The sequence below is a fragment of the Boleophthalmus pectinirostris genome, unplaced genomic scaffold (genome assembly GCF_026225935.1).
Source record: "Boleophthalmus pectinirostris isolate CB_2022bp ecotype Guang Dong unplaced genomic scaffold, ASM2622593v1 HiC_scaffold_90, whole genome shotgun sequence".
Classification (NCBI taxonomy): Eukaryota; Metazoa; Chordata; class Actinopteri; order Gobiiformes; family Gobiidae; genus Boleophthalmus; species Boleophthalmus pectinirostris.
Genome location: NW_026571542.1, coordinates 1 through 11,973, shown reverse-complemented (window position 1 = coordinate 11,973; position 11,973 = coordinate 1). Strand labels below are relative to the sequence as shown.

General features: G+C 36.7%; 2 protein-coding genes and 1 pseudogene across 3 annotated transcripts; 1 reads left to right on the top strand and 2 right to left on the bottom strand.

The window, feature by feature from the left end:
- Positions 1–2,200: 2,200 nt before the first annotated feature.
- Positions 2,201–7,411, bottom strand: LOC110171627 (serine incorporator 2-like). Of its 2 annotated transcripts, XM_055148113.1 has the most exons (11): positions 7,254–7,411; positions 6,580–6,741; positions 6,313–6,500; positions 6,103–6,182; positions 5,867–6,004; positions 5,222–5,391; positions 4,834–4,924; positions 4,347–4,494; positions 4,228–4,273; positions 4,064–4,188; positions 2,201–3,412 (listed from the first exon to the last, which is right to left on the bottom strand). In XM_055148113.1, exons 1-11 carry the CDS (start codon positions 7,290–7,292, stop codon positions 3,274–3,276), a joined length of 1,326 nt encoding a protein of 441 aa, XP_055004088.1. In that variant the 5' UTR covers positions 7,293–7,411; the 3' UTR covers positions 2,201–3,273. The 2 variants fall into 2 exon arrangements, with proteins under 2 accessions (XP_055004088.1, XP_020793034.2); XM_020937375.2 differs by having other exon boundaries at positions 4,064–4,273.
- LOC129407341 (5S ribosomal RNA) lies at positions 5,740–5,857 on the bottom strand (annotated as a pseudogene).
- Positions 7,412–7,822: 411 nt separating the features above from the next.
- Positions 7,823–10,102, top strand: LOC110171643 (stathmin-like). Its single transcript, XM_020937392.2, has 5 exons — positions 7,823–7,941; positions 8,813–8,850; positions 9,234–9,403; positions 9,482–9,673; positions 9,747–10,102. The coding sequence occupies exons 2-5, from the start codon at positions 8,838–8,840 to the stop codon at positions 9,804–9,806; spliced, it is 435 nt and encodes a 144-aa protein (XP_020793051.1). The 5' UTR covers positions 7,823–7,941; positions 8,813–8,837; the 3' UTR covers positions 9,807–10,102.
- The last annotated feature ends 1,871 nt before the right edge of the window (positions 10,103–11,973 follow it).

The window sequence follows — 11,973 nt, the reverse complement described above, 5'->3', positions numbered from 1 at the left end:
TCCAACACACCATCAGACTTAGTGACTTTTTGTCTTTCAGCTCTAGGGCGATGCACTGCAATCGAGGAACAGAACAAATAACACAACTTTTGGTCATAATTACATGTTTAATAATAGAGGTAATAGGCTACACGAAAATACTCAAATTGACTACTACTAGTACTACTACTCCTTCTCAGCTATCAGCAACAGGTCCCCCATCATGACATGCTTAATGAGGGTCTAAGGCTGGGTAAATGTTGCAAGTGCACATGCAGAATGCCAGCAGGACTTCATATCAATTAACTCCCCTGCATAGCACAAATTTTAATGAGCCCCACTTCCTCACTTAAAACCCAATTAAATTTTTTCCATCCATCTGTCAAAGAGTTAAACTGATGTGTAATAATAACATGATGATTTCTCCATCAGCTAAACAAATATAAGCATTCAAGACATGATCAGTTTGACGTAAAAATTATTGCCGGGCAGATCATAAAAATTGCTTGAGTCAATTTCCAATTGAAAATCCAGAGATGCCTGAGTGGGCATTGCTGTAAATCTGCTCTAAGTGGCTCCTGATCATCACATTAGAGCCTTTGATCTGTTTCTACAGTGGCAAATTGCATCAGCTGATAACAGAGGAACTGGAGGTGGGATTTATATGACACAGTTGCCAGTGGCCTTAAATGTGTCCCTTGAGGAAAAAAACAAATCAAAACATATTCACTTGTATTGATTTGATTGTTACAGTGGAATTAAAAGATGATAGCTTATGTTTTAGTGGCTGGATCTTGAATCTGTAAAGGGTTTTAATATTTCAGATGCCACTAATGCATGTGAATAAACCATGAACCAAACCAAAACATAGACTTGTGTTTCAAAAGTGAAAAAGTGCAAGGTGTGGGCAATATTGACAATTATCTTGGTAATTTAAATGATCCCTATAACAATATTCTGACAATATTATGGCAGTCCTTCAAAATGTATTGCACATTTAAAACAAAACAATAAGAAGTGTGTATTTGTCACCAGATACACTTTTGCACTGTTGTGTTGCAAATTTATATTGTTATATTTTTAATAATTTTTGTCTGTCTTATTGTTTGTTTTTATTATTAACAATATTCAAATTTTGCATAGCTCAACTAATAGAATTTCTTTTTTTATACAAGAAACACTAATTAATAATACTGTATTTAGTGTAAGTTTGTGTTGGCTGGCTGTAATAATTGCAGACGTTTAATTCCTGCACAGACAGACACTCATTCTGAACTATTCCCTACAAAACCACCAGACAGTAAAAGTGACTGAGTGGGCAGTTTACTGCAAGGGTGCATTCACATTTGCACAATCACTTCTAAATTGGTTCTAAAGTGGGACTGACTCCGGAAGTAAACTTGGACTCGAACCTGACAAAACCAAGTTCACATTAATGGTTAAATTGGGCAAATACTAGAACCAAATAAGAACAAGGGTGTATTCTTCTCACTATTACTACTGTTTCTACCATAGTATGTATGCTGTTGTTTATATCAAGCAGTTACAACTCAATTAACCAACTTTTATTCTTTGTCCCCTTTAAACCAGTTTTGTATTTTGGCTGGGTTCCACTGTAATTCGTCAGGTGAGCTCTGACAGTGATAGGTTGAGCAGGGGGTGGTGTAGTGGAGGGTGGGGGCAGACAGGAGGTAGTGTGTCCTCAACAGTCCCAGACACTGCCAACTCCACTGAGTGACTACAGTGGCCAAAACCAACAAGCTCTGTCTGCCTGCCTCACGTGGAAATAACAGCAGGGTTTCGTTCAGGTCAAAACCACACTTTGGTAGCTTACATTAAAAACTAGTGGAGGGGGTGAAAACAAATTGCAGTTAGTAAACCATGAAAGAAGTCCTTTAAAAGTTGTGTAATCTTTCTATCAGTGTCAAAGCGAAAGTCAACATCCCAGTGCGGGAGTATCTGCCAGATAACTAAACAAACATAGAAAAGCATGACTTGCACACACCTCGTAGTAGTGCAGCTTATCAGAGAGTGTCCCTATCAACACCTGGTGCCCCCTATTGTGGGACCTCATGACCTAAATGCAGAGGAAGTATATCAGATCACACACATCTTAATGAGCCCCTTAGAATAACAACATCCAGAAGTACTCTACCTAAATGCCCAATGCAAGTGTAAGTGCAAATGGTGTTTTTGAAAACCAATGAAACATGAAAGAGAATAGCATCCTTATTTTTTATTAATAAAGATTTTTCAAGGTAAATGAATATGATTCCATTTCATCTGGCAAATTCTGGTTACACGGTAATTTTACCAGCTGATATAAAATCAATTAGCAAACATTGTGACAATTCACAAGATAATAATATTACAGCACTGAAAAGGCACTGTTAGTGTTCACAAAAAATTGTGTTGGCAAAAATTATCATTCCTCTGTCAGACATGAAATAATATTGCATTAAAAAAAAATAAAACATCCTAAATTCATGAGAAAGACTAAAAATAACAGGATCTTGAATGATTTCAGGACAGCATGTACTGATTGAATTAACAATTTTCAATGAACTTGAGGTAACTATAATACATTATATTACAGCAATGCATAATTTAAACATTTTACTAGCAATTTCAAATGTCTTCCCTTTTTGAAATAATAATACAACCACCATCATAAAGTGACATTGTCCACAGGGTTCACTATTTCCTACTACTTTTCGTTCTGTATACAACCAATTGTAAATAAAGTTAAGGACTGCAGGTAGGACATAGCTGTTGGTACAAAAATGATACTGCATTTAAGTTGTTTGATTTTAATACATTCCCTGCTGTAGTGAAGAAACCCCAGTTATGGGCGGGTCAATTGGCTCTTATCTTACTTCCACACTTGTATATCTAAGGGGCACTGAAAAAGGCTGCCTCCACTAGAGTGTGTACACAAATAGCTGTTTAGGGAATTCCAGACTTAACCAATCAGAATACAAGTTTTACTTTTACCTCTTGTAGTAGGTACACAAGTAGTAACATATTAGTGCTTAAGCAATGAAACAAGACCACATTATCCTTGCACTGACAAATTAAGGCTATTCAATAACTAATGCAAAAAAAAAAGACAAAAAGAAAACATTGAAAAACACTAGCATACACTACCTATTAACATTAATATATGAAATGACAGAAGCAGTTTGATTATCTTCCAAAGTACCCAAGATATGTGAAATGTATTCTTCATCAACACAATTCACCAGCATCCTTCATTTTAGTGTAAGTACCATAAGTGCATTTAAATGGGTCACATCAGCTGAAATCTCTGTCTGGAAAAATGAGAGGGGCAATGAGAGTCCAGAGGTAGAGTGCAAGTCCCAGCCAACTGGAGCAGATCTTCACCCACACTGCAGGCATACGGTCCTGCATAGCCTGGGTAGTAGTGTCAGGCCTATCGGGGAACAAAGATTATATTGACACTTTCACAGTAATATCAGGCCTATATGGGTAATAAGGGATATGTGAAAAACAATCAAATTTCTCCCTTAGTCTAAACAAAAACAAAACACACTGGGCAAGAGTATTGGTATAGCAAACAATTATTTTTTGCTACTTGTAATATCATAAGCATTAAAAAAGTATAAATCAAACAAAATTATACTACAGTTCAGTCCATATATAATATAATTTTCAAGTAATGATTTCAGCAGAAATATGTGGGAAAACTAGTGTAAAGTGAAGACGTATTCTGCCCTCTGGTGGTCATATTCATATATATATATATATATATATATATATATATATATATATATATATATATATATATATATATTATATATATATATATATATATATATATATATATATATATATATATATATATTTATATTCCTTGATGATCAGACTCTGATTATTGTGTAATAAGAATATTCCATATACCTTTCCAGACTTCCATGTTCAATATTATTCAGTTGCACAACAAAATCTATAGCAACTTTCCAAAAAGGGTTGGTATTAAGTTTTATACAGTTTATCTGGTCATGCAATAACTTGCAGTAACACATATTTTACTGGTTGTGAGTCATGGGTGCCTTCTACTTACTGGTACCAGTTGGTGAGGGTCATCATGATGTAGAGCGAAGCCAGGCAGAGGTGGAAATGGAAAAAGCTGTAGCTGTAGGTGACACCGTCCTCCTCGTTGTCCACAGCTCTGAGCACTCCATCCTCCCCCACCACTCCCCCGCCCCCTGACCCCCCAGTCTCCTCAGTCTGCATCAGCTTGTTTACCTGGGTATTACTAGACGAACGGATACTACAGAGGGAGAAATAAAGGTTTAGTAAAAACAGAAGTATGGGTTATTGTTTGCTGTACAAACTCTGTTTACCTGGCATAGAGAGTGCAGAAAATGAAAATGATTAATCCAACAATGCCCTGAGCATCCCACCATTGGACATGTCCAGGATTGTCTCCAGTAGTCTCTGTTGTGCTGACATTTGACATAAGACTCAAGAGGCTTGGGTTACACTTCCGGTCTAAGAATGCAAATACAAAAAAACCCCACCAAACATTCAGATTAAATAAAGGTGCTAAAATATAGCAGTGGTGGCTCAATATGTAGAATAGATATAAATAAATATATACATTTGTATGGAAAAACAGCTGTGCAATAAATGACGCAGAGGGAAAAAATATAATAGCTTAAAGGTGCTTGAAATCTGCTTGAATTTTATCTGGGGTAAAACTACAAGTACTGATAATAATAGTGTTAAAATAAATCAGTTGTGGGTCAAAATTTTGAATTGAATAAAAAGTTATATACATTTTTAAATCAGAGCAACACTACAGAAAAGTACAGAAAGTCAAAAACTCACTTGGGTTGTTAGTCATAGCAGACCAGGTGACATACATGGTGTAGAGAGAAATGATTGAAGCTTGAAGTAAACCAGAGTGTGGCTGGGCCTCCTGCAACAGACATAAATATAAGGTTTCCATGGTTATTTGTTTCAAGATAACTTTTTGTGAAATAAGTTTGAAGTAAAGGTTAGGTTCTTATTATGCATCACTCTAAGCCTTATTATTTTTTCTTTTGCATAAAGGAACAGGGCTGCTCCCTTATTGAACAAACAAATCATAATCACATTTCTTTGAGTCATGATTTATTATTATTACTTTAAAACAATTATTTACGTCAAACATTGACCTCTAAGGAATGTATAGACTTATTGTCCTGTATTACTAATGTATTTGTTGCTTCTGTACCTGAACCTTGGGCAGGATGGACACAACAGAAATGATGACGCAGAAGATGAGATTGAGACTGATGAAGACCTTGTGCTCTGTGCAGCCATCAGGCTGAGTGTAGTAAACATAGAACAGTACCACCGCAGTTATGGCCAAGGCATAGTTAAGGACAGTAAAAAACAACAGGGCTGTGAAAGAAAATATATATTTAACATTGAACAATATATAAAGGCAAAAGTCAAAGAAAAGAATATACAAATTAATTTTTAATTAGTATAATCATTGCATTTATATAGCGCCTTTCAAGATACCCAAAGCGCTTTGCAGTTCATTATTCATTCACTAAACACTCAGTGGTGGTAAGCTACTACTGTAGCCACAGCTGCCCTGGGGCAGACTGACAGAAGCGAGGCTGCCAATCTGCGCCATCAGCCCCTCCGACCACCACCATCACTCACACACACCACTTTCAAACTAGGCAATGTGGGTGAAGTGTCTTGCCTGAGGACACAGCGACAGTTTTTGCCAGTGGCGCCCCACTGTGGCACCTGGAATTCCCAGCGGTCTCCCATCCAAGTACTACCCAGGCCCGGCCCTGCTTAGCTTTTGAGATCTGACGGGATCAGGCTTTGACAAGCTGGTATGGCCACTAAGATGTCTTACCTGCATACCAGCCTTTGTTATCACCCTCTTCTGCATTTTCAACCCAGATTTTGTTCCAAGAATGAGCAAAGTCAATGAGGAGAATTAGTTGAATCAGGATAAAGATGAATGACCCCACTGCTCCAAAGTAAAACCAAACTGGAAATACAAATTATGTTAAGGTGAGATAGATAATAAGAATAAATACTCACAAAATTAAATGCAAAGAGTACAGCATAAAAACGTTAGTTTAATACCTGTGTTAAATGTTCCATCAGGGATGAAAAATGCTCCCACTGTTATCCCAACTAGAATGAGAAACTTGAAGAACCAGAACCTAAAATAGAAAATTAATTAAACACATAAATCACCTTTCTAACTACTGACCAAGACTGCACACTTTGGTGCACAGTTTGTAAATCTATTGTGCTTATATGCTACTTATAGGTTTAAATAAGAGCATTCACCCATTCTGAAGAGCTGCTCGAGGGTCTTTACTGCTGCGCACGCGGATCATGATGGCACAAAACAAGAAGAAAAAGCATGTCATGGCGAAACACATGCGGTAGACGGACTTGTAACCAACAATGACATCACAGTTGACTTGGTTTTCAAGGCCTGGTATACTTGCTCCCCCTTGGCAAAATCCTGGGATCTATTGCACAAGAACATAAGTTGTATTAATAACAATTAATACCAATGAATAAACCAGTTGTAAAAATAAACCATCTCACTTTGCGTAATTGAGTCTCCATTCCCGGAAGGATCATTATTATAGACACCGTGGTTCCCAGCAGCAGGAAAATAGAGAAGACCAGGCGAGTGATGGTGGAGTTATTAGAGGATGGACAGCAGCCACAGAGGAGGCATGGCGCGGAGCCGCACAGACAGGACGCCTTTAGAGAATAAACAAAACGTCATGTAGCAGCTATGGGTCTGGCCACAGCCCACCTGCGTTTATGGCATGATAAGTAACAAGTGTTCCAGTTTAGTAGAAATGTAGGCCAGCTGCCTGTGGCTAAAGGCATTCGTTTTGCAGATAGTTCACCAATTAAAACATCAAAGCTATTTCTGTAATAAATTACGTCAATGATTAACTCCTATATTCAACTCCTTCTCCTATATTTAACTCCTTATGCTGGCTAACATTAATAACACTGACGGTAACATAACGCAGAGTGCTCTCGTATGACCTTTGATAGCCTTTGGCTTCGAGTGAATTTAACTTTAGATAGGCTATAATATTTATACAACAGAATATGTACAAAAACCTATGGATGTAACGTTGTAGTTGTTATTACACATGAATAACACAAGAGAAAACCAGGCTAGTCAGCTAGCGTGAGCGTAAACAGGTCAGACACAGAAAATGACTACTATCGACCATAATGTAATGTAATATACTTACACAGCTCGCTAAAGAGCATAAAGCCATACAAGCGCCCATTGTGATCGATGTGAGTTATACAGGACGATCTAAACTCAGGCTGTTCCGTGTTCCAAACACAAATACTAAAAAGCGGAAGTTGTGAACTGGATTTTAAAAATAAAAGCCCAATTTCCGCAAGTAATAATTTCAACATAAATCGAGTTCATCCGCTCATTCAGCAGCAGATGTTTATCGTACGGAGAGGACCCCGTGGGCATAGCACTACTACTGTTAGTACAGTAGTGGGTGCTATGCGCGTACAGCTCCAATTGTTTGTATAAGCGATATCAAATGGACGTTTATTGGCTGAACAGTTCAGATCTCAGTAAATTTGTTCTGCACTTTCATTGTACGTTTAATGCTCTGTTTGGAGACAATGGAAAAGAGTACATGAGACAGGTTTCCTCGCCAGGACTGATTTCTGCCGTCCTAAAGATCTCTGCTCTCCTCTGGTTCATAGTAGGGTCTTCTGGTGTGCTGAAGGACCATCTCGCGCCCTAAACCCCAGCGCGTGCAGTGATTGGCTGGCTTTAACCAATGGCGGTGCACGCTTCAGTGACGCCCGGGCTGCGCATCCTTTTGGTGCGCGGTTTGTGCGCGAAGCTGCAGAGTGAGGTTGGCGGTCTGAAAAGAAGAAAAGACTCAGGTCTGAAGCTGGCACTTGACGGTGAGAACAATGCTTTGTATTATAATGGACAAAGAGCTTTCAGACAGATTAAAGAAGGATCAGTAAATGTGAGGGTCGATGGATTTGACTTTTGGAAGCACTAGAATAAGTCAAGGATATTATCTTTACTGGATCAATTTAACACTGCAACCTATGGAAAGAAGTCTAGTTTTTGCATCTAGGGAAATGTTTATGAAAATACTAGCAAGAATCGACCAATAATGTATTAGTGTTGTGTTGATAACCTAATGAATTATCCTTTTAAAAAAGAAAAATAAACACGTGAATGGTGTGTGTAAACATTATGTAACTGAGCAAGTTGGTCGAGTAAAAAATCTGTCATCCCACTTTTTTTTCATGTCAGTCAGACTTCAAAATACAATTACATTTTATTTTCATTTGTTTTCTGGCTAAATTAATTGGGCTTCTTTAGGTTTTAAACTTTTAGGCAAACAATAACACCATTTTAAACCAAATGTATATATCATAATTTGTTTGAATGCATTTGATAAGCATTATTATGTAAGTCCACGTTTGTTTGCTCAACAGTACACCCCATTCTTGTGCACATCGTTAATTACACAGTTGATTCTAGCTCAGGGGCACCAGTGAGAGGAGTGGAGAGCTTGTTTTGTTTGGCATGTCATGTCACGTTTCTGACTACATAAGTAACATCATTATTGTACCACATTAAACACCACAGAGCACATGTTGCAGAGTAGGTGTATGTGTTAAAATTGCATAAAATGATAGGAAGGATCATTAACTAACTACATGTAGTAAACTTTAATTTGACTCATCACATCTTTTGTACACTGACTGGAGCATGTGCTAAACAATATGTATTCATTCAAGTTTTTTTTTCTTTTAGTGATTGTAAAGATACAACTGCAAAGATGGACTCTGGAAGTAAGAAAACAAATTAAAATCTAATGTTCATGTCAGCAATTAGGGATGAGACAAGATTTTGTGCCACAAGGATGATAAAATTGACATAATATTATCAGCACACATTTTTTTGTATTTACAGGTGTCTTTCAGAAAGCAGTGCAATAAGTGATAAAGTACATGAAATTGTGAACTGAAGCACGATTTACGTCTTATAAATTAAATCAAAATCTTGTCTTGTCCAGATCTTATGTCTCATCTTGTTTTGTGGGAATTGCGTCTCGCCTCATTCCAATTTGAAACTGCAATACTCTGCAGTGATTCTTGCAATAGTTGTAGTATTGCATTACATTACAATCCCACACAAATTCTTGCTAATAATTTATTTTATGTTCTTTGTTCAGATATGCAAGTAAAGGTTCTCAACAAGCGAGCTTCGGGTCAAGCATTTGAGGTGATCCTGACACCCACGAGCCCAGAAGCCAAAGACTTCCCTTTGTCTCCTCTGAGGAAAAAAGCAACATCACTTGATGAAATCCAGAAAAAACTCGAGGCTGCAGAAGAGAGACGCAAGGTAGCCACATTTCTATTGTACGAAATCATGTCATATAATTTTATCATGTTTATTTGATTTTTATTTACATGTTTTCAGAGTCAGCAAGCTGAGGTACTAAAACATTTGGCTGAAAAACGTGAACATGAAAAGGAGGTGATCCAGAAAGCCATCGAAGAAAGCTGCAACTTTAGCAAGATGGCACAGGAAAAACTTGTTCAGAAAATGGAGGCCAACAAGGAGAACCGCAATGCACAGATGGCTGCTCTCAATGAGAAATTTAAGGAGAAGGTATGCTCCAAATAACTGAACCCACAGGTGTAAAGATAAAAGAGTCATGTTTTTAATTGTTTTATGCCCACAGGATAAAAAGCTCGAGGAGGTCAGAAAAAACAAAGAGGCAATCAAAGAAAAGGAGAATTAACTTTTACATTTTGGTTCATTCATGCCATTTCCAAAGATCTGTGTTTATTTTTTATCAATGTTATTTTCAGTACTGCTTACATTATGCTGTTACTGTAGTTACTGTAGTTACTGTATGTGTTGTAGATTTAGTGTGACAAGACATCTCTTCCAAGTAGACTTTGGCAGCTTTTTCACTGTATTTGATTAAACTACTTAAGAGGGCTTTTTTTCTAAATAAACTATTTTGTTTAAATGGTGCTGTCGGTTTGATTTGCTGTACAATCAATAATTTTCTATTAAAATTTCAGAAAAATACTGCTTTATGCTTTATTTATTTGACTTGGAGACAATACTTTGACAAACCTTACTGACTCACAGGAAAACACACAGTAGCGCACATGTTGCAGTAGAATAATATATTCTTATATTGACTTCTATGTGGATTGTCCAGTAATACTACTGTCAGTATTGGGTAAATAGATGGCCACTGCTGACATCTAGTGGCCTCTTGACATGCAATATTTACACTGATAATCACCTACAACACAATATAAACATTTGATAAATACAATCCCCAATGTGTGAGCATCTTGATTTGTTTAGACAAGATAATGAGAGAAGTTGTCCATAGCAGGTGAGGATTTTATGACAATTTTCCTTTTTAACTGGTAAAAAAAAACAACATAACAAAAACAACAGTACAGTTTATGTTTAATGTCGCTGTAATTGCAATCTTCATCAAAGATCAGTATACCGAGTAACGGCTCACCAATGCCTCTGACATGGCACCATGGTAGATCGGATTATCTACATGAAACAAATTGGCAAAGTCATCACAAACGGACTAAAATAAAGTTATTTATATTTTATAAAGTGGTGATATAGTTCAAACACAGAGGCACCATTGTTGTTCATTGAGAGGATTTATAATATTTGGGCAGGCTCCATATATGTGTAGATTTTCTATTTGACTATTTTGCTCAAAAAGGAGTTATTCATTCATCCTAAAATGTTCTGTTCTGCTTATTTTGTGTTTTACTTATAGAGGCTCCAAATCTGATTACTTTGTATTAGATTCTCTACTTGTATGTTTAGTGTTAAGTAAAATGAGGTAAACCTGTTGATCAACTCTTTGTTCAAACTAGCCCAAAATGACTCCAAATCAAAAGTAGTCTATCTGAACCAGTAATCACCAAGAAAACACAATAATCACATCGACATGCATGAAATAACAAATGACTGTCACTGATCTCACTGAAATGTATGCATGTAGCAGGACAGTGGCTTACAGATCTACAAACAATTATATATTACAGAAGAATGAACAGTTGCTCTATTGTTAACAGTTAGAAAGGAACTATTATGTTGTATGTGCAGCTGCATACTTGTACCATGGGTCTGACACACATGGGTGGCAGGCTGCGTTCTGTTGTCTAATGAAATTTAAACCAGTTTAAAATGTTTTACTTACCCAAATATGACCAAGCTAAATCTAACATGTATAAAAGTATTCTAAGTATTTTGAATATTATTATTGTAATCTGATTGGACCGTGTATCATAATACATGATGATATACATTTTAATACAGTATTATGTAACTCAATACATTTTCAGTGTATCTCATCACTGATACAAGGTCTCTGTTCAATTCACTTTTTTTTTTTTTTCCATTTACATACAACTAGACATGCATGCAAAATGTGTACGTGGGTTTATTAGTTTCATATCAAATTTTATTTATATGCATTAGCTGACACAAACGTGGGCTTGAATCAGGATTATATTATTCAAAGCACACTTAGTGTTTACAGCCTATTTGCAAGGGGAATAAACCCGCAGCAACACAAGGAGCCTAGTATTTCATGCTTTTCATCCAAAAGTGATGCAGCTCAAGCAAACAAAAATCAACATAATAATAACCTAACATAATAATAATTTTAGAAGAAAATACACTTAAAAAATGTATGACTTGAGTCTAATAGGCACACCTGATGTTTTCTGATAACAGGCGGTGTTATTACATTATAATAATGGCAGCTGATGTTATTACCTTAGCCTATTCATTATTGGATTCTGTGGGATATATAACACCACAGTTTGCCAGTAGCACTCACGCCAAAGTGCTAATCTAATAGACATGCCATCATTGAGTGTCACAATGGAAGAATTCCTGTTAAAAGTGGG